This window comes from Serinus canaria, chromosome 21 (genome assembly GCF_022539315.1).
Source record: "Serinus canaria isolate serCan28SL12 chromosome 21, serCan2020, whole genome shotgun sequence".
Classification (NCBI taxonomy): domain Eukaryota; kingdom Metazoa; phylum Chordata; class Aves; order Passeriformes; family Fringillidae; genus Serinus; species Serinus canaria.
In genome coordinates this window covers 7,351,161-7,373,184 of record NC_066334.1, presented here as the reverse complement: position 1 = coordinate 7,373,184, position 22,024 = coordinate 7,351,161, and the positions used below count along the sequence as shown (strand labels likewise).

At 42.7% G+C, this 22,024-nt stretch overlaps 2 protein-coding genes across 11 annotated transcripts in view; both read right to left on the bottom strand.

The window, feature by feature from the left end:
• The window catches only part of KIF1B (kinesin family member 1B), a 78,914-nt gene extending 66,747 nt beyond the window's left edge, over positions 1–12,167 (bottom strand). For 4 of the 5 annotated variants that reach the window (XM_050982638.1, XM_050982639.1, XM_030230634.2 and 1 more), the window contains exons 1-2: positions 11,912–12,167; positions 6,668–6,848 (exon numbers count right to left, since the gene is read on the bottom strand). In XM_050982638.1, coding sequence (XP_050838595.1) covers positions 6,668–6,773 — 106 coding nt within the window. In that variant the 5' untranslated portion in view covers positions 6,774–6,848; positions 11,912–12,167. The remainder of the gene's footprint in view (positions 1–6,667; positions 6,849–11,911) is intronic. The other variant, XM_030230637.2, reaches the window with a different exon arrangement.
• Positions 12,168–16,198: 4,031 nt separating this feature from the next.
• Positions 16,199–22,024, bottom strand: part of UBE4B (ubiquitination factor E4B) — a 33,481-nt gene continuing 27,655 nt past the window's right edge. For 5 of the 6 annotated variants that reach the window (XM_050982329.1, XM_009095519.4, XM_009095520.4 and 2 more), the window contains 5 exons: positions 21,263–21,397; positions 20,703–20,894; positions 18,383–18,557; positions 17,801–17,947; positions 16,199–17,493 (listed from right to left, as the gene is read on the bottom strand). In XM_050982329.1, coding sequence (XP_050838286.1) covers positions 17,435–17,493; positions 17,801–17,947; positions 18,383–18,557; positions 20,703–20,894; positions 21,263–21,397 — 708 coding nt within the window. In that variant the 3' untranslated portion in view covers positions 16,199–17,434. Of the gene's footprint in view, positions 17,494–17,800; positions 17,948–18,382; positions 18,558–18,740; positions 18,808–20,702; positions 20,895–21,262; positions 21,398–22,024 lie in introns of those variants that run through there. The other variant, XM_050982328.1, reaches the window with a different exon arrangement.

Genomic DNA, 22,024 nt, shown 5'->3' with positions numbered 1-22,024 from the left:
GTTTATTTAAGCATATTATAAAAAGAATCACCTCTGGAGGCCTAGTTCAGTGTCAGTGGGCACTAATTCTAAAGAGGAAGCATTCCACATGGAGAATCACCACTGACAGAAACTACTCGGGGTTTATTAGTAATACCTCTCTGCTATGGTTCCATACATAACATAACATAATGTAGTCTAACTGCATTTAACATCAGCTGGAACACCCTAGTCATCATCCCACAGTCTCACTCCAGAAGCAGCATTTGCATCTCTAGCATTTAAAGATCATTAAATGTTCATCTTCCCCCAGCTCCCCAAAGTTATCCTCTAAATTTTTTTAACAGTGCAGAATTAACACTTCAAGCTATTTTTATTCAATCGTGAGAAAGGCTTAAGAAGGAAAATTAAGCACAAAAAAAAAAATCTACATTTTTATTTCTTCTCAAAAAAAAAATATTCCAGGCTTGTAGCAAAACATAGGAGCTGTCAGTACAGCAGGCATTCAGAGACAGTGACTAAGACAGACTTGTGGACACAGAAATCCCTAATGCTGCAAAACACAGAGAACTCTAATGCTCCTGTTGGTAAGAGGACAGTCAGAAGAGTTTGGGTAACCTCTGCTATTGTGACCTCTTTGCCTTGTCTTTCAAACCTCAACCACAAGACCATTCAGGCATCCTCCATGTGACACCATTTATCTCCCCATAAACAGCCTGTTTTGATAACACACCCACCATGAATGCAGGGCAGTATTATCATATTGACAGCCATTCATTTAGCTTGCACCACTAACAAGGATTTACAGACCAGAAAAATCAGGGAAGGGGTGAAGTGACATTCCTGCAATGCTGTTTATTTGCCCAGGACAACTTCATCATGCAAGACACCAGCAGAAAACACTAGAAACACTTGGGGGAAAAAAAAAAAACCACCAAAACAAAACAAACCAAGAAAAACAAGCTGTGTGCTTTAAGAACCAATGATTTTTGGCAGGCACAAGGCATCAGAAAGGCAATATGTTTATTCTTTGGGATATCTAAAATTCTTATTTTCATAAGACAGCAAGTCAAAAGTATATCAATAAAAGAGATGGCTGAATTACTGATGAGGTTACGTTACTCTGTGAACCTTCCAATAGTTTTGACTTTTGCATTATATTTCAACTACCACTAATTTCGACAAACATGCAATAAATCAAAAGCCTTTGAAGTTCAGTCCTGCTTTCCCACCCATTTTTAATTTGCCCCAGAACAACTGCATAAAGCAGCACACATCTTAAAAAACAAAAAAAAAAAAAAAAAAAACCAAGGAAGGAAAAACCAAAACAAAGGAGAAATTAAAATTAGATGTTTCTGTATTAAGTTTTTTGGTTGTTGTTTTTTGTTTGTTTGTTTGTTTTTCTGTTTTTTTATTTAAACACTTAAGTCTAGATCTGAGGTTTATACACCTTAGGGAGAAAAAAACCCCAAACAAAACAATATTAGAACACTTTTATCCCCTACACCCTCTACAAATTAACTCCAGAATGTCTTACCAAGGTTTTCTGATGCCAAGGATGCCTGGATGAGAAGCTGACAGCCATATGTCCACAGCAGCAGATGGGATTATTGTTACTGGCAGATGGGACCCCTCCACTAGGCCTATTTTTATTAAACATCCAATACCTTCAGCAGCCACAAAAGAACCTGCCAACACTACTGAAACACAGAGACTATTGCTGAGCTAAAATCCCCACAGGTACTGACGGGAGGATCCAGGGGCACTCAGCCCTTCCAGGATAACCTGGGCTGTGCAGGTGCACCTTCCCCTGGTTTCCTTCAGGACAAACCAGAACACACAATAATCACAGATGAACTATACTTTGAGAACTTTGGTTTGCTCAGTCACTTGCACATACAAGATGCTAAATCCTATTTTCATTCATCTAGAGCACATTAATTGAAACAGACACATTCCAAGTAGGGTACTTCCTTACTTCCTTGATTCATTTTTTACACGTGTATTTAGATTTTTAAATGAATAAGCCTGCTGGGCTCTTTGCTAGTGATTAGTATCTAAATGCTGTCTTGTAGCTACTAGTTTGAATCTCTGCTTCAATTTCATTTGGTTTTATTTATGCATTATTTACATGCATTTACAGGCCAGATTATCAAATCACTTCCACCAAAAAAATGCAAAACAAACAAACCAACCAAAAAACCAAACAAAAACAAAAATTCCCTCAAACAAACAAAAGCCAAACCAGAAAAAGCACAATGCTTGGGGAATCTTTAGGCACAGAACAGCTTCTTTTTTCAGTTCAATAACCCAAGGCAGCAGCTGCCAACGTTGTTTATATTTGTTACGTTTGAAAAGCCCTTACAAGACTGAGCACAAGAACTACTGACACACAAAACACTCTTAGATCTATAGCTCAGTTTTCATGTATTACACTGCAGAATCTTTTTCCCACTCACTACAAAAACAGTCATAAATTAACTGGACAGGAATAAGTAATTAATATTTGGTGATATAGCTCAGTTTTCATGTATTACACTGCAGAATCTTTTTCCCACTCACTACAAAAACAGTAGTGATCTTAGATCTATAGCTCAGTTTTCATGTATTACACTGCAGAATCTTTTTCCCACTCACTACAAAAACAGTCATAAATTAACTGGACAGGAATAAGTAATTAATACATAGTGGGCAAGATGCATTGGTGTGAACCTTTCTGGAAAAAAACTGGAAAAAGCAGTAATTAAAGACAAAACATATTCAATCAAGATATGCAGAAGACCATGATCTATACTTTAATTATTAATTTCAAAAAGCCACTTGTGACTTTGGCAATAAGCTACCTATTCAGTAATTTAAAGAATATACTCTTCAGAACAGAACTCCAAATGAAAGCATCCTTTCAGCCAACTGAATTCACTTGCTTAGCAGGTGCTTTTGAAAACAAAGTTTATGTTTCTTAGGATGATTTCTAAGTTATAATTATTTTAAAAGGCTCTTTCTGGAATTAATCCCACTTCTTGTTTTGATGGAGATTTTTAATTACTAATTTGATGGTGACGTTACCTCTTCTTTGGAAAGTATTTTGCATTCCCAAGTTAACTTAAATAGTGGAATTTTACAGCTTCTAACTTGTCCTAAGATTCCTGCATTACTTCTCTTCCCCTATGCCCCCTCCTCCCATGTCCACTGAAGAACTTCTGGCAGTATCATTCAAATGGATCCCATCTGCAAATAGACATGATCTGAGCAGCACTGGCCTTCTGCCAAATTCCAGCCCCTTCATGCAGTCAGCACACGACACTTCAGCTCAACTGCAGAATCTCAGTTTTGAAATGTGCATTTAAGACAAGACTGACAATTTAAGTGCAAGATGTATAATAGTAGAACAGGAAAAAAAAGGACAAATAATATGTTCAAGTACTGATTTCAAAATTTCCCTACTTTGCATCCCTCCAGAAGAAAAACTGAAGTCCCAATTCCTCACAGTAAGTGTCCTTAACATTATGGGTTAAAGATCTTAGTACAAATTCTCTTTTTCTAAGATTAAGACATACCTAGAAATGTATTCAGCTGCATTGTCATTTTTAAACAGGGAAAAGTGATAAAAACAGACCTACTATAGATCTTGATTAAAGGTCTTGATCTCCTAGGAGGAAATGACATTAAAGCCAGATAGGATAACAAGTAAATTCTGCAGGAGTGCACAAGCAAATTATGTTGTTTTGCTTCTAAGGCAAAGAACTGTGTAACAAAATTGAGCATAAGCTTTCTAACCCAGAGGGACATTTTGCTTTGCTGGCAAGCACCCTGTGAATGACAGGCAATCCCCAAAGCCATAAACAGCCAAATTCACACAAAAGTGTCCAACAAAAGCAGCATGTCATGCAACAACCCTGGTGGCATTCTGACTTCAAGAACCTACTTCATTATGTATGTCAAAAACCACTCTTTTTCACACATTAATCTAAAATTATTTATTTATAAAGTAGACCTGTCATACTCTTTATTATCTGTATCTTTATACAGTTTTCCTTAACATAATCCTGAGCACTTTGCCTCAGTTTCACTGTAATGCAGTAGTCTCTGCCAATACATTTACAAAACTCAGACTTGGACAAAGTTCAAACGCAGGACCCACAGAGGATTTGCAGAATGGCTTGGTCAATCAATACATACAGAATTAAAGTTCAAGTAACTGTCAAAATCCCTTCTTAGCTATCAGACTGCACACTGTCTCATCAATCCGGTGTCACGACAGTCCATTAGGCTTTAATTCCAAGATAAGGGAACTTTAACTGCCTTGGAGGCTTAAAATAGTCACTACTCAGTGTATCACCATCCTCTCAGGTTTGCCTCCTGTCAACTTGATCAGTGCACAAGTGAAAAAATAACCTTCTCAGAGGCAAGATATCTAGACCTTGATCAATGCACTGGCACATCTGAAAGTGTGAAGCCAGAACTCCTTAGCCTAGAATTACTACTGAATTCCCTTTATTTTCAAATTGCTGCATCAGATATGAGTCTCAGATACACTAATTTAACTTCATGTGCTCAGCTTTTAGTCAGCAAGTTCAGATCTTAATACTGAGTTCAGTAATGTAACTGTGGGGCTGCAAAAAACTGAGCATCATGAAAATGAAAGAATCTTTGGCAGAACAGCAGTTATGCCCCCCAAATCTAACTCACAGCCTAAAAGCACACCAGCTGAAGAATTTCAGCTGGAAGTTATGTGTGCCAGACAACTTGGTTAGGAAGATTCTTTGGAGAGAAGATTTCTGCTGGTTTTTTTCCCCACCAAACAATGCCTTATTCATATCCTTTATTATACAATCCTCTTCTGTTCAAACTACTCCTCTGTCCACTGCTTTCTTGTATTTCTCCTCTAAAAGGGAAATACAGGGAAAAAATAGCCCACAGAATGTAACAATGTTTAACTATTGCAACTGATGATTCCTTTCCGAAGTCTGTAATGTCCCAATGACTTTAACCCAACCATCTGTCACATCACCCAGCCTGATCAGAGCCACAGCATTCAAATAAAAGGCTGCACATTGTAGCACTTCAGAGTATAAAATACAGCAAAAGAAGTCATTTCTGGAGAGACATTTCCAATTAGATAAATCTGAAGTATTTTTCTCCTCTTGAAGGCTGATGCAGTTTCTTGGAAACGTGTCACTGTAGTGCAGCTCTAGCATTGAGAAACAGAACCAGTGTCTGGCCCAGGCCACAGCTCCAGCTTAGACAAATAATCTGCCAGACACTACTGGTCACCCTTGCTGCTGTTCCACAAACAAGGTGCTTCCAAAGGCTCCTGCAATTCAAACACCTTAAGCATCTAAAATTACTGCTGTGATGACTGCAGCAAGAAAAGCTGTTACAGAGGCTCCCAGTGGTGTTGCTGGAGCCCAGAGCTCGGTGGCATTTCCTCTAATGTCCTCTAATGAAGCCTACAGTTCCTGCATTCTACACTGGGATCCAAGCACCTGATCTGATGGGATACAAGCACCTGTTCTACATCAGATGACTTCAATCCCCTCCCACCCCTACCTTAAATGGAAATTTTGAAATCCAATCACAAAAAAGCTTCTTTGGGTAGTATTGCGCATGAGGTCTAAAGATAAGAACTTTCTGCACTAAAAAAAAAGCTCTTTTCTCTATGACACCTCTCTTCCAATGAAACCATAAACACTATATAATTTAAGTGACCATAACCAGGATTTATATTCCATTGTAGAAGCACAAGGAGGCTGACGTACAACCTTGGCTAAAAAAAAAGGGAGAGGCCTGTATGAAACCTCCTTTGTGTTAACAGGCATGAGTAAACACTCAAGTAATCAGACAGCGAAATAACTCAGGGCTCTTGGAGTGCTGCTTTCTTCAGCTGCAGACAAGATGGCTCTACTTGATTACCTAACAATGAAAAACTGCCCCAAGAAGAGCAGTTTATAGGCAGAGCTGTCAGTCTGCAGATGAGGAGTGACACTCCCTCAAATGCTGTCAATACTGCCCTGACCTCAAGTATGAAAAACAACCAACCCAACAACCAAAAAAGGTGTGCCCACACACAGTTTCCCACAGAACAGTGTTCTCCAAATTACACTCACAACAATTATATAGGAAGCTTAACACTTCTAATTGGCTAGAAAAGAAGATGAGTCTGTTATTTTGCTGTCGTTTAGACATCTGCTCTGGAAAGCATAAAACTTGATACCCTTTTCATCTCAGCTTTCTCACCCAAATTATGTTCTTGACGAAAAGCACATACTGCAGAATAAGCAGACCAAGAAGAAAAGCAGCAGATCCAAGCAGGAGTTATACCCCCCAGTTATCATGTGGTGGTGTGCAATGTATCCCTCTGTCTACCCACCTGATATTCCCAAACACTGAAGTTCACAAAAAGGTTTTCACTTTGGTACTCTAATCCTTCTGTAGAATTTTCTGCTCAGCAGATGCAAACACCATTAACATCGCCATAAAAATCAAGATATTTGTGATTTAGACTTTATAGTCACATTCAGAGATAATCTAGTTTGTAACGACAGCCTCAGAAAAGCAGAATAAATAAAGATTAATTCTAGGTGATACAATGTATACAGATCTCAGTCTGACAGAAGAAAGTATTTAAGTCGAATATTTAAGTTTGGGAACAGAGAAAGACTCCCATAAAAGATTAGAATAGACTTACTGGTTGAATTGCCTTGCATCTGGATGATACATTTGGACTCCTTGCTGGTTTCTCGGGAGTTGAAAGGCCGGACCCGAACAGCCACCTTCACTGAAGCCCCCGACATCCTGGCTGCTGTAGTACACTCAAGGAATTGAAAGTGATCAGGAGCCTTTCAAGTTATCCGTCCTTTTGGTGATTTCTAAGGAGAAAATATCATTTAGTTATTTACAGCTATTGTGTTCAAGATGTTGATAAAATTAGCAAGGTTCAAGGTTACTTCATAAATGCAATTTCTGCTCTGCAGATCACCCTCCCTTACCTCCAAAAGTTGTCACTTCAAAGCCAGAACTGGAAATACACTTATCAGCACCTGTTCACTGTCTCCCTAGTCAAAAGTTTGTCACCTGAAGCAGTTCTTTTGAAGTGTACAAATATTTGGTTTTCATACAATTTCATACATTTCTTTTCTGGAAGAAAAGCAATACTTGGTTTTCTTCCAGAAAGTAAGGATGCCAATACCAAAATAAATATCTGGTTACAACATGTGTTAGGCTTAACCTAACAAAGATAATTTTAGCAGTAAAGACACAGCTACTTAAATTTCATCATGAGGCAATGACCATATACCCCATACCCAGGCTCTCACGCTGCCAATCCTTGCTGCCACAATGCTTTAGCAACAATATCAAAACTAACTCAAGTGTCCTGGGCCACAGCACGCTGACTTTCAATACATATGACTCCAGAAGAAAAGGGTGTGTGTACCCTTAGAGAACTCCTTGCACTCCTGGGAAAGTCCTCTTCTGGAAGGAAATAACAACTCATCAACTACTTGTATATCTGCTGATTAAAGGATACACTGTAAGGAAGAGGAGGAATCAAGAATTGTTGCCTTCAGGGTAAGTATTGCTATCTATGTTCAGGCAAATGTCTACCATTAAATTCATCTCCATTATCAAAATAGTCGTTCAAATCCTACCACACCTAAATGATGGAGCACTTTTGTTGCAGGGAACTATCCCTGACACCCACTAACCAAACTTCAAGGCATGCCTGAAACAGTGTTGGAATGTAGGTTTATAAAAGGTTGGTTTGTTTGTATTGGTGTCAACCAGCCTCTTCCATAGGAGAAAGGTTTTCAGTTGGCCCACTACTGGATAAGTGGGCTGGAGAAGTCCAGCTACCTGCCAGAGGACATGCTCAGTACTGAAGTCTAACAGCCTCAAAAAGCAACAAGAGTCAAAGAATAAGTAAGTCCTACTAAAAAGCTTCTGCCCTTGGCTAGGAAAGCTTCCATGGCACAGACATACAGAACCTGGATGACTACAGTGAGAAAACATTATTTATGTTTGATTCATCCTTATATCCTAAATATCTGCTATGGTCACTGCTGAAGAGAGGATTCAGAGCTGTACTGATCCTTGGTCTGGCTCAGTGCAGGCATTTCTAACTGGAACCTGGACTTACCCTGGGCAGAACTCAACTCTGCTCAACCATGCACCCAGGAATCCTGACATCTTCTCTGGTTATCAACACAACAGTATCTGGTGAAATGCTCATTTCAGGCTTGTGATCACCGAAGTACAAAAATTACTAGCAGGTCTAAAGCAGAACCATTTCAGCTCTAAAGTACATTCCACACCTGGTAAAAGTACTTTTACATGCTTAATTCAAGTTATGACACATTTTCCCACAGTACAAGAAGTCTTTAATAAAACTGCAATACTTCATTAATGCCATCACATGGTGAAGGCAGAAATTAAATTACTCTCTCAAGTAGAACCAATTTAAAGTATTCCTTATTTTCAAAGGTACCTGAGGTATCTCATCAGACTAGAAGAAAGTCATTAGAAGCAAGCCAACTGAATCTCAATGTCATTGGTACAACAAACTGGTTGAACAGTGATTAATGACACAGCCACACCACCAGCTCGGGCTTAGTATGGAATTTTAAAAAGCTTCACTAAAATCCTGAACGTAGAATAGAGCAGAAAAATATGGGAATAAATTCACATGGTGTGCTGGGTTGATCTGGTGACTACTTTTCTCCCTCTTGCTGAGAGGTACCTACTTTTGTGTGGAACAAAGTATCAAACACACAGCTTCATTATCAACTTCTGCCCCCAGAATCGACCCTGTGGGTTTTGGCTGTGCCTCCCTAACAGGGCCCTTGCACCAGTCCCTGAGCCCTCCCAGCACAGCCAAGTGACAAGACTAATCCCAAGACAAGCCACAGCTATTATTCAGCTGACCCTGAACACTGCTGTTAGAAACAGCAATGTCACTGGACATGGCCATGCAGCGCCCGTTTATGAAACACTGTTTAATAATCTGCCAGGTGCAAAACATCCATTTTTTGTCAAGTTCACAGTGACACTGTTTACTTTGTCCAGTGTGTTCTTATAATATTGTTTATGAAATGTAGGGGGCTTGTCTTCCCTTCTTACTGTGGAGTCCCACAAAGAATTTTTTTCTGATGTTTTCATAAAAACACCTCTCAGAACACTGCATTAATTTCTGCAGATATATCTGGGAAGCTGACAGAGAGTGGGATGAAAGGATTATCTACTTATATATATATATTTATATGTGTGTGTATATATATATATATATATATATGTTCTCAAGTACCTCTTAACATCAAATTCACAATAAGAATGCATGAAAATCATATTTCCAGAGACTCCATGTGCACTAGCTAAATGACAGACTTGTTTGAAACACAACTGTGAAGAGATTCTCAAAGAACAGATCACAAAATCACCTGCAACATGATAATTTACCTGCCGGACTTCTGCAGTTACCAGTTTTTCCCAACTCTCACTTTTGTGCTGATGGAAAATTAAATGTGGTATAATTTTAAATCTCTTTTGTTCTCAACTCTGCTATTTTTCATAGTTGAAGTAAGCAAAACATCTACTCGTATTTGCACATGGATTTCAGATGTTTTGAATATCAATTCACTATGCAAGATTTAATTTTCATTAGTAAGAAAATTGACCAAAACCACCATAATGTGCCAAGCTTTCCATACATTTAAGCTGTTGGGGTTTTGAGGGGTTTTTCCACTTAGCAGTTACCTTAACTGGTCATAACAATTTATTAAGGTAGCAATGCCCTCATCACATAGAATGGTAAAATAAGGCAAAATGAGCCCCAAGTTACACAGCATCCAGATAATAAACTGCAACTGGTTTTTCAGGGTTCACATTTACCAGTAGTACCACTTCCTACTACAAAATGCTGACTACAGAGTGGGAGCATAACTTGAAAAGAGAAAACCAAAATATGCAATACAGTTTGTGGTACAGATTTAGAAGAACAATATTCTTAAAAGACAACTTTTTTTTAATGTTCATTATAGGCTTAGAAGGCTGCCATCCATGCTAGAATGAATCATCTCCCTAATGTCTTGGAAGGAATCTACTACCTGTGTCTCTTTTAACGTTCAGTCTGCATGAATCCAGTTATGAACCAAGAAGGGAACTGTGTGTGTGTCTCTGACGTGATCTCCAAAACAGGGGGTAGATGACATTTGAGTTGTTTAGTGATCTTCATCAGCAAAAAGAAAATTCTACATCCTAGTTTTACACCTATTTGAAACTAAAGACACCCACCCTGTAAGTCCTACAGTAAGGTTTTACTATTAAAATGTGTCATTAAAAGAAATCATCTAAATATCTTGTCTGTTTACTGGTATTCAAGCTGACAAACCCAATGTTGATGAATCACCCTTCACAGGCTCAACTAGATCTGGGCCTTCAGAAAAATATCTGAATAAACATTAAGACTTGAATACTTGGATGTATCTGAAAGTTTTGGCAAACCAGTTTTTATGCAATGTCAAAATACAAACACATTGCTATATATTTAAGTTAAAAGCAGAGCAGGGATTTAGATTCACATTATTATTTATACATGCAGAGAAGTCTGCAACAAGCTTGAAGTGGTTACAAAACAATGTTCAAAATCTGTATCTCTGCATTCAACCAAAAAAAAAAAAAACCACCCAAACCTACCACATATCACAAATAAAGAAGAATCACTTTTTATTTAAGAGAACCAGTCATATGCCAGATAACTGTGTCATATCTGCATATCACAGAATGTGCTAACTTTGAAACAAAAAAAATGGTTTGTAACTTAATCAGTGCAAGAGCTCCAAAGAAATAAAACAAGGACAGAGATTAGCACACGGAAAGTTGGCAAAACAGCTGTTTGGGGCAGCAGGCGTATCTGAACAAGGGGCCCCAGCAGAGCCAATTTTAGGCGCCGCATGAAGCTCCAGTGCTGACAGTGTGATCCCTCAGCTGAACTCACACACACGCTCTGCTATATCTGGACCAGGTGGAGATGCCAGATCGAACAGTGCTGCAGAACTTGGCGAGGCACGGAAACCTGATCACATGCACACATGGCTATTTACCAACACTGGATTGTGCAACAGCAAAAAGAACTGAGCTAAGAAGGAGCTGGAAGCGAAGAGAAATATCGTTTAGAATTTACAATTTGGTATGAACGTATTTACATTCCGGGAAGCAGACATAAATTCATCATCTGCTTCTGGCGGATTCTCCAGCGCGGGCGCTGCCCCCATTGCGGCGATGGCCCCGGCGCCGGGCCCGCTCCGCCGCCCCCCGCCCGGGCACGGGCACTGCCGGCTCATCCTGCCAACATGGCTGCCCGGGCCGCGCCGGGCCGCGCCGGGCCGGGCCGGGCCGGGCCCAGCCCGCCGGGAGCCCTCCGCCGCACCCCGCACCGCCTCCAGGACCGGCGCTGCCGCCTCCGCCCCATCCGAGCCGCGAAGGGGAGCAGGGCGGCGGAACGCGGCACGGCGGGCGGCATCCAGCCGATGGGCAAGCCGGGGAGCGGCCGCCCAAGGAAAAAGGAAGGAGGCAGAGGAAGAGAAGAAGGAAGGGAAGGGAAGGAGGGAAGCGTCCCGAGGGACGAGGAGATGGCATCGGGCAGATGGCAAGGCCAAGAGGGGCCCCACGCCCTTGCGCCGCTGCCCTGACAGCTCCAGGGTATCCAGTGCTACGCATGCATGCATGCATCCATCCATCCATCCACCCACCCATCCATCCATCCACCCATCCATCCCCCCCCGCTCCCGGCCTCAGCCCTCCGCGGGGCCCCTCAGATGCGCACGGCGGCATCGCCGCCTCCCCCTCCGCATTACGGCATCAGCCCCCCACCCCCGCCCCGCTCCGGCCGCCGCCAGCGGAGCCCCCTCAGCGCAGCCCCTCGGCGCAGCCCCCTCACCTGGCGCGGGGTGTCCGCGAGACGCGGGCGGTGCGGCGTCAGCAGCCGGTGGGGCAGCGCAGCGACAAAAACCCGGCCATCCCCATCGCCGCCTCCACCGAGGCCTGGAGACCTCCCCGCTGCCGGGAACGGAGCGGGAAGGGCGAGGGAGGGAACGGAGGGAGGGGAGAAGGGGAGGGAGGAGAGCGAGGCCGGCCGGGAGGAACGGGAGCCGCGCTCGCCCCAGCGCCGCTCCGCACTGCCGGAGCGCGGGGGGAGCGCCCGTCCCGCGGGGGGAGCGGCCCGTTCGGCCAATCGCCGCGCGCCGCCCCGCCCCCTCAGCACAGTTCGCCAATGGCGTTCCGCCGAGCCCGCGCGCGCCCGCCCCCGCCCTGTCAATCACAGCCGGGCGCGGCCAGCGCCGCCTGGCGGTGCCCGGCAGCGGCGGCACCGCCCTCCGAACCGACCCCTCCACCCCGCAGCGGGGGCGCGGGGAGGTGCCCCTCTCCAGCCGCAGCCAATCAGAACCCGCGATGCAAATCACGTCTGCGCCCTCGGAGCCTATCGGGAGCCGGGCCGCAGTACCGCCCGCCGCGCTGTGTCCGTACGCGCCCCGAGCCGTGAGGGGCGGTGGGTCCCGGGCGCGGGGTGTGCGGGAAACGGGATAAAACCGGCTGGGACACTGCGGGTGTGTGTGGGGAAAACGGGATAAAATGGGCTGGGACACTGCGGGTGTGTGTGCGGGAAACGGGATAAAATGGGCTGGGACACTGCGGGTGTGTGTGGGGGAAACGGGATAAAATGGGCTGGGACACTGCGGGTGTGTGTGGGGGAAACGGGATAAAATCGGCTGGGACCCTGCGGGTGTGTGTGGGAAACGGGATAAAATGGGCTGGGACACTGCGGGTGTGTGTGCGGGAAACGGGATAAAATGGGCTGGGACACCGCGGGTGTGTGTGTGGGAAACGGGATAAAACCGGCTGGGACACTGCGGGTGTGTGTGCGGGAAACGGGATAAAATGGGCTGGGACACTGCGGGTGTGTGTGGGAAACGGGATAAAATGGGCTGGGACACTGCGGGTGTGTGTGGGAAACGGGATAAAACCGGCTGGGACACTGCGGGTGTGTGTGCGGGAAACGGGATAAAATGGGCTGGGACACTGCGGGTGTGTGTGGGGAAAACGGGATAAAATGGGCTGGGACACCGCGGGTGCGCTCTGGCTGTGAGAACGCGGGGTCTGAGGTAGCGAATTCCCCAGCTCCCGACTCCCTGCGATTCAGTGGATTTGCATCCCAAACGGGGCCTAAAGGCGATAGCTCAGAGGGGAGGGATTAGTAATCCTTCCTCTCTCCCTTCAAAACGTTTCTTGAGCAGCCCGAGTCATATTTTTAAACCTCATAATGTATTTTTAGGCAAATGATTAAATTTAGTCAATGATGCTGTATTAACTCTCATGCTTTCAATAATTTCATGCATATTCTCATGGGAAATTTTTCTTTGTGGCAATAATTCAACTTTAACTTCCTCCTTATCATTTGTAATTTGGGAATTCCTGCTGTTAGAAACTGGTTCATGTTTAAGCTTATAAGCACCTTAAAGAAAGTCACTTTACATGAAATGCCTTAATTACATATGTTTCGTACACCATCATATACAAACTGGATTTAAGATGTTAAGAACATTCAGGACCTGAGATTTCTAGTTTCAGAACAAGGTTTATTTCTGTTCACAGCCTCGTGGCTATTAGCTGTGTTAACCTCAGTTGTGTCCCTTCTGTTCCCCTTAAGGATCAGATCTTTGGCAGAAGGAGTTATTTTTCACTTGGGTGGAAAGTGACTGTTTCCCCTTGCCAGTCTCATCTGCAGTTATGGCTCAACAATACATGGCTGAACAGGAGGCTCAGGGAAACATTGCCACAGAAACAACAAATCAAAAATAGGTGGCTTTCCTGTGTCCTAGAAAATACCATTATTTGAACTTGGAATACTTCCTATTGATGGGACAAATGATTTAATGGTGGTTTTAGGGGGGGGTAACTGTGCTAACTCCTGCCTACATTATGGAGAATTAGGTCAGCCATTCTCTGAAAATGAAAAGGGCAAGAACACCTCAAAAAAAAAAAAAAAAAAGTCAAGCCGGTTTCAAAATCTGCTGCAAACTGCCCAGAGACCGGGTGCGTGCTGTAACCCCCCGGCAACAGACACTGTGGTTAATTTGACTTCAGCACAGTTTGTGCATGACCCTGGGAACAGCAGCTCCTGCCCCAGCCCGGTGCCCAAGTTCGGGGAGTGCTCACCCAGAGCCCTGAAGCAATCGGCTACAAACAGGCAGAGCATGCCAAGGCACACGGTGGGAAACAGGGTCATGAACGCAGCGATTTCTGGCATTTCTTGGTGCAGAGGAAATGGGCTGCTCCAGTGACTGAGGCACCGGCTGCCGTCCTGCTGTTACCAGCTCAGCTGTCCTCGCTGCCAGCGGCGGAGAGCTGACAGAGATGTAAACGGGGCCATTACATAAGTATAAACTGTGATACAATAGAATCAATTGTCCTGAATTGTATTGCTACAGCATCAGCGCTGCCCCTGGAATTGCTCTAGTCTCTGGCGTAGAGCTGGAGGACAAGGAGAGAGCAGTGCTCCAGGATAAATTCCAAGGAAAACTCACTTTGTAGCAGCAGCAAGAGTTAGGCATCGCTGGGGTAGACCATTCCCAGCTCAGAGACGTTTACATTCTGCACACACATGGACGTGTCAAACATAAACCCCTCCACTGATAGTTTATAAACTCTACTGCAGTGAGGTTACAGTTGGATTGAAAAAGGTAAATGACATTAGCGAGGGGAAGGCAAATCACCAAAAACTGCAGGTAGCATTTAATTAACTGAACTAAGAACTGTCACACAACCCCTATGCTTTTGTGGGAAACGGATTTTTAATCCAGCTTCAGCTTTGCTTTTCAGTCCCTCAAACGTCCACTACCCACTGAACGACAGGGGTTTGATTCACTTTTGTGGCCAGACACAATAGAATGGCTCTTCAGCAGCTTGTATTAAAATACATTTCATTATTCTGCTCACAAATGCAGAATTTGGGAGAACACTTGTCTGAGCTCACACCTTTGAAACACTTGATACTAGTTGCCCAGATAAAAATTGTTTTGGCCACTTATGTCAAGCCTTTGTGTCTTGTGCAATATCTGCATTGACATGTTTTCAAATGATAGATGTATGCCATAATTAGACAAAACATTTCAGTAATGCACTTTGCTATTTATATTCCTCAGGTCAGAGTCTGACACAATGGCAGAATAAATATAAATTCAGATTCTGAAGGGCCTTATGTCGATTAAAACATCCCACACCCAAATGTAAATATTTCTATTTCCTGCTGGCAAAACCCAAAACTATAAAATTTTCATTTTAAAATCTGTCAATAGAAGTAATATATGACACTGACTTGCAGAAAAAAACCCGTAATATGAAGCCATAGTTTAATCATCCTCCAGTAAAAACACATATTCACTACTGAACAGTTGTCCTTCATCCAAAATAAAAAGTATAAACTCTGGGATGTTCCTAAAGATTTCATGCAAAAATCCTCAGTAATGAGGGGACAGTTGAACATGTAAGAGTTTTTCCTTTATATAGAAAGAAATTACCTCTTCACTAAAGAAGAAAACACACAGCTCAGCAGAACCTGTAACACATCAGAATCTCTGCTGGTCTGGCTGCTTGGCTGGGATCCTGCAGGTAAAAGCAGAGCAGGCTTTGACCTGTGCCTTACTGAAGAGGAGAGAAGAGGGGGATTTCAATTTGTGGAAGCAGTGAAGGTTATAACTGTAAAACCAACAAACAAGCTTCTCTGTTGCAGCAGTCCACGCAGACAGAAGCTTTGGAATCTTCTCCCATCCTTGCAGAGAAGAAATACAAATTCATGCTCTAAGAGAAAGCACCACTAAAAACCCACAAACAAACAAAAAATACAGCCCACAACTGTACCTTCAGATTTTATAATTTAGAGTTATTTGCACACCTAAAAGGTCAGTGCTGGATTCTGTACAAACTCCAAAATTCCCCTTGGAGCTGCCACCAGCTGACATGGAGCTATGAACAGGTGCTCAGTGGCACCTGCTTGGGAACATTCTTGAGTTTAAAGGATTACTGATATCTGTGTGCACAGAAATTTTCCACATAATTTACTAAGTTATCTACAGATCCTAAATGACTATCAGCAAACCTGAACAAAGACACCAATCACTGGTAATTTTTGTATTTTCACTGACACTCTACAGGAAGGACCAAGGAAACATTCTGTGCGAGTGTGTATCATTTATTGTAGTTCAAGAGAGTCAGGAATTGAACAGAAAACATGGCGAAAAACAAACAAAAGAAAAACAACCTTTTTTTTTCCAACTTAATTTTAAAACACTGTGGTTTCAAATCCTTTTTAAAAAGGAAATTCAAGTATCATATGCAGGGGGCAGTAATATAAAAATGTTTGTGAATTTTATTTATTTTTTAAAAACGTAATTCTACATTTCCTGCACCCTTTCTGCTTTGGTAAGGCCAAGCCATGGATACAAATTGGTACGCAACATAAAAAATGACCCCTGCCCCAAACTGCAGCCTCCAAGGATAAAAGTATCTGCTCTCTGCGGACAAGCTCCAGTGGCTCAGAACTGTCAGCTAGCACTGATCTGCAGCATTGAAAGAATGTATTTTATTTTTTTTAAAGTCACTGAAATCCTGGCATTCCCAAGCATCTCATTCACGGCAGCTGTTTTAACATATTTCTATCTCAAGGCTTTTCACAAGTACCAGAGCATCTTGATCAACATAAAGGAAAGGGACATCTCAAGGAAAGGAAATTAAAATCCACATGTGAAGTCTTCTCTTTTTTGAAATTATCCTTGTTTTTAACACCAATTAAAAACCAAATAGGCAAATATGTGTAATATAAAAATACGATCCCAAGATGAACACTTTGTTGCAGGCACAGTTATCGCACAAAATATGTTCTTTTAAGGGCAGGGGAATGATTTTGATTTTCACAGGGTTTGTATTTTTTTGCATTACAGAAGAAAAAGAGAGCAGTGCAGGTTGGATGGGTGGAACAGAAAGAAAGGAAGGGAAAGAGAAAAAAGTTACTTTAGCAGCAAAATGTCCAAGGTTCTAACCACAATCAAATTAACGGATATCTGGTGGTAAAAAACAAGGTTGAAGGGATGCTGCCCTGATCCATTCGTCTTTGCTAAAATAATTCAGCTGTAAAAACTCCAAAATGTGACATATTGGAGGACAGTTTGTAACATAAGTAACTTCCTAGCTTGTCCTCCATGTTATTGACCATCGTTATCACTTAAATATATGTACAAGAATTAAGCTGCTTTTCTCCTCATCCACATGCTCCTGTGGTCTCTACTGCAAGTCAGTGCCATGGGCGTGCCAATCCATCAACAGCTCCCAGGTGTGTCTGCTCCACTCCTGCCAGAACAGCCCACACCCTGCTCTGCCCATTGGTGGTGGCGTGCACTGCAAGGGAATTTTAATGGTCATTCTGCTTGTCTCTCATCCAGGCTTGGATTTGCTCTTTAAGTTCTGGCACTAGTACAGCAAAAAAAAAAAAAAAAAAAAAGAGAGAGAGAGAAGAAAAAAATCATTAAATTAGCACTATAAGAAAGTCCCTCATGACCAGTAGCCTTTCCCATTTACACACCATAATGTTTTTCAGCCCAGTAGTTAAGAAACAAGGGTGTGAGGGCTTTTTCCCCCCAGAAAAAGGGAAAGCAGAGGGAATCAACTTCTCTGTGCAAGTTGAAATGAAAGAACTGTTACCTCTAGTGAGGCCTCAGCACTGTGCTATCAAGGTCCAGACCTGCCCACCAGTGGCAGGGCCACTGTCCCACGGTACCTGGTTCCAGCATGTTCTCCGTCAGCGTCTGACGGTTGAAGGGGTCAGTGGAGGAGTTCAGCAGGTGCCTCAGGATGATGGACCTGTCCATGATGGTTCCCGAGGGCAGCCTCACAGGGTCGGTCATCAGCGTGTCCATCAGGGGATCTGAGGGCACAAGGGTCTCCTCATCAAAGTGAGCTAACAGCTACAAACGTTATCTGCCCACCAGCCCACAGTGCAAAAGCAATGCTCAGGGTCCCCAGGACACTGCTGAAGTTATAGAAAATGGTTAAATGGACATCAATCTTTATAGCACTTTCCCCTGACCTGGGACTAAGCTTTCTCTACTGTCACCCTATTTTCAGCTGGGGGGGTGCTCTTTTCAAGTACATGTTAGCAAAGCATGGCTAGAACTGGACAGTACAATCCCAGGGAAAACTAAAAGAACTCCTAGCTCTGTATTTACTTGACTACATCATTAAAATACAGCAAGATGCAAGGCTTCATAAACAAGATATAGTTTCTATTAACATATGGAAGCAATGCAACAAACGAAATCCCTCTCTCCTAGACAGGCAGGGCTTAGAAGACTCCACTTGCCTCTGAATTCATCCGGAGCATCGCTGTAATCAATTTCTGCACGGGCGTTCTTGGCAACAATTTCCTCCACTTTCTCTGCCAGCAGTTTGAATTTCTCTATTGCTATGGTAGACTTGATTCCAGCCTTCCTCATCTTGGAGATAACCTCCTCAAAGAGCTCTTTACTGTAGGACCTCTACAGGCAAAGCATAAAAAGACAACTTTGCTGAGTCGTAGTGTCCTTACATGCCATAAAAATAGTAAAGATATTTAATGCATTTTTAAAATGGCAGAAGGACGGATCAATGAAACCTCAACCTTACATCAAAGCAAATAGTATGTAGGCAGCATTCATCTAGCACCAAAATGTCAGCATTGGGGTAGACTTACAATTTTTTTTACCAGTCATCGATGCTATTAAGGACCAAAAAAAATGGCAGCATCACCTAAAGAAAATGAGGAAGATGCTCAGAGAGGCTGACTATAACTATCAGAACTGTTCTGGGACAAAACATCTGTCTTGCCATTCTGTCTTTATTCTTGTTTTCACAAGTCTTGGCTGAAAATACAGCATAAAATGAACTTCTTACCTTCTCTGATAATATGCAAGGCAGTACTGGTAAAAGAGTGATTCTTTCTCCTAATCCAAACAAGAACTAAGAAAAAAACCCACCCCACGATGTTGCAAAAATAGTAAGACAGCTCAGAGAGAGTGAATGCTGGAAATTTGCCACCCAGTGCAGCAGGACTATCCAGAGAGACCAAATGCAACTGAAGCAAGCATTACTTTCATGTAAAAAAGAAAGTTGGAGAAGGACTTTTGTAGCTGTCTGTGTTCTACAGAGAGCATTTTCTTTCAAATTCACAATGTCATGTTTTGACATAATCCTTTTAATACAAAGTGTTATGTACTTTACAGTGCAAGGTCGAATTATATGGCAAAACAAAATACACCAAGTCTCACAGATTTCTATTTCCCTTGGGATTTTTCAAGTGTTCAACACAGCCCCACTTCTTTCATCTGCAGTGCCACTCAGCAGGCAGGACACACAGTGCCCACCCAAACACCTTCCTCGTGCTCAGAGGGAACAGAACGATGGCAACGTGCCCAGGGCTCTATAAACGTTTGCAGATTCCCTCTCCTGCGTGCTGGGATTTGCAAATGGGACATCTCTCAAAATGCTTTAGAGAGATCCCACCATGATCAAGCAACTTTTTGTTTGTTTTGTTTTCTCTCCCAATACCAGTAGCCATTAACCAACCACACATTTCCTTGGTGTTTCTTTCCTGTCACTGACAGTTTCCAAGAGACTGGTCACTCCCCCCACTCCTTTTTGATGAAGGGCCACTTTGTTAATTAAGCTTTTTTCCAGTTCTCACACCCTCAGGCTTCTTTCTTTTGAATCCCTACGTCAGTCTGTGCATTTGCTGTAGCTGGCATGGATGCATGATGGAAAACAGTCTCCTATATACTGAACAGCATAAAAATATTCATTATACACATGCAAACACGTAAGGCCTGTTTCAGATGTGTTACTGGTATTATCTGCAATTATCAGAACTTCACTACAGAAAACCAATCTCAAGCTACCCCAATACTGCTGCTTCACTAGACATGCAAACAGCTTCACGTGCTGTAAGCCAGCTTCCACCAGAATCTCAAGTAACTGCTGTGAACATTTCTTGCCCTCTATACTTTGAAAAGTTGTATTATAAGATACAGGCATGGACAAATGTGACTCAGTAGTTTGACAACTTTACAAGAACACAGAGCTGCAATAGCTTATCTTGCTCCCAGTACTACCATGAGTTCCAAAGTGCTGTTAATTGTCTCATACATGCTGTGCTTTGTCAGTTTATTACAGAGCCATTTAATAAAGTGATTTCAGAGGGAATACAATTTGGAAACTGCTAACTAGTGAATGAACTTTGATTTGTTGAAGGAGGCTCTTGGTCCGAGCTCTGCCTGCTTCGATGAGGAAGGGGGAGGGAGTCAAAACTCTGCCTCAGTTCTCCCACTTGAAAAGGGACAAAGTATTTCTCCTAATTTACAATGAGGCTGTAGGCAATAAGCACATCATACTCAGGAAATTTCCTATGCATGTGAAGTGCCACGGATATTTATGAATGTTTACAGGTCTGCAAAGCACTGGGAACACCCATCTACAAAGAGCAGACAGAATATGAACAGAGATGATCTGCTGAAAGAAAACAAACTACAGGAATGTAAGACAAACTGGCTGGCAGCACACAAGCAAGATGAAATGCTTCTAGAATGTTCTGCAAAGTCCTGTTTGTCCACAGAGCTTTTGCCCTTCTCCTTCATCCTTCTGGAGCTCACCTGATCATCAGCAATTGCCTTAGCAAAGCGAGCACAATCCAGCTGCAGATAAATGTCAGTCAGTTGGTCCAACAGCTTCTTTGGTTCAAACCCGTATTTCTCTGGGTTTTCAACTTTCAGGTCACGGCACTTGGGGCCACACAGTTGTTGTAAGTTAAAGTTCAACATAGCAGCCAGTCGTGGTCCAAGTTCCTACGAAAGTGAAGTAAAACACAGATCACAATATGAAGGCAGCGATAAGGTTATCGCCAGAGCTGCACACAGCAAGATCAGAAATTATTAACTAATAAAATTTTCATTTGGTAGGCTTGCAGGAAGTGCCTGTTCTTTATGCATGTTTGCCATTAAAAATGTCATGCAAACAGTTTGTCTGGAAGGATCACACCATCTCAGTGACTCAGGTAATGCTCTCAACATCAAATAACATCAACAGCAATTAGATTTTAATGAGCTGGAGAAAGGGGAGGAGAATGGAGATTAAGTGCTACCAAACATTTCCAGGTTATTATCCAGAGATGTTAGAGAAGCAGGGAACCAACTTAAATCTGAGCAGGACTTACAGGTCTGAGAAAAGGCTTTTGGACCTGCTTGGTAAGGATATGGAACATATCAACAGTTTCTGTTGCCAGGGCAAGATATGAACGGGACACGCGCTCATCCTGAGCCAGCTGCGACTGCCGGGCCTGCTGCTGATCCTGCAAAATAAACACAGCGTGCTTACAAGTCCATGGAATCTCCTACATTCATCAAAACCTTACAGCCACAATGCTAGGGGCATCTAGACAAAAGGAAGACAGTAATTCAAATACAGATGTGGGACATCTTTTAGTCTAAGGTACAGCTGCTCACTCCTATTACCTAGTACTAATGTCTGCATCAATTTTCCAGAATTCTGCAACGCTACAGAATGAATGCAAACAGCATAACAAGCCCCCGTGGTTACTGAGTTTGTTTACATTCTCTAACTGCTCCTCACAGCTGCAGAACTGGGTTATGCTTCCCTTCCATCCAAATGCCAATACTTCAAAACCAGCTTGGGATCTGAGAGTCAAATGAAGCTCTGTCTAATTCTCTCTAATTTATGCACCATTATAAATAATAAACACTCCCCAGTGGAACAATCTGTAGATGATGTACCAGCTCATTTTGTAACTACAGTAATGGCTTTACCTTGCTGGTAAGGCAGAGACAGAAAGAAAGGCTTCAGAAGAGCAAACCAGAATATGTTTAACAAACAAGATTTTTATAGCTTTTCCTTTTGTACTTTTTCTTTTTTTAAATCAATAACCTTAAAATAGAAATACCTGACATTGGTGGGTCAA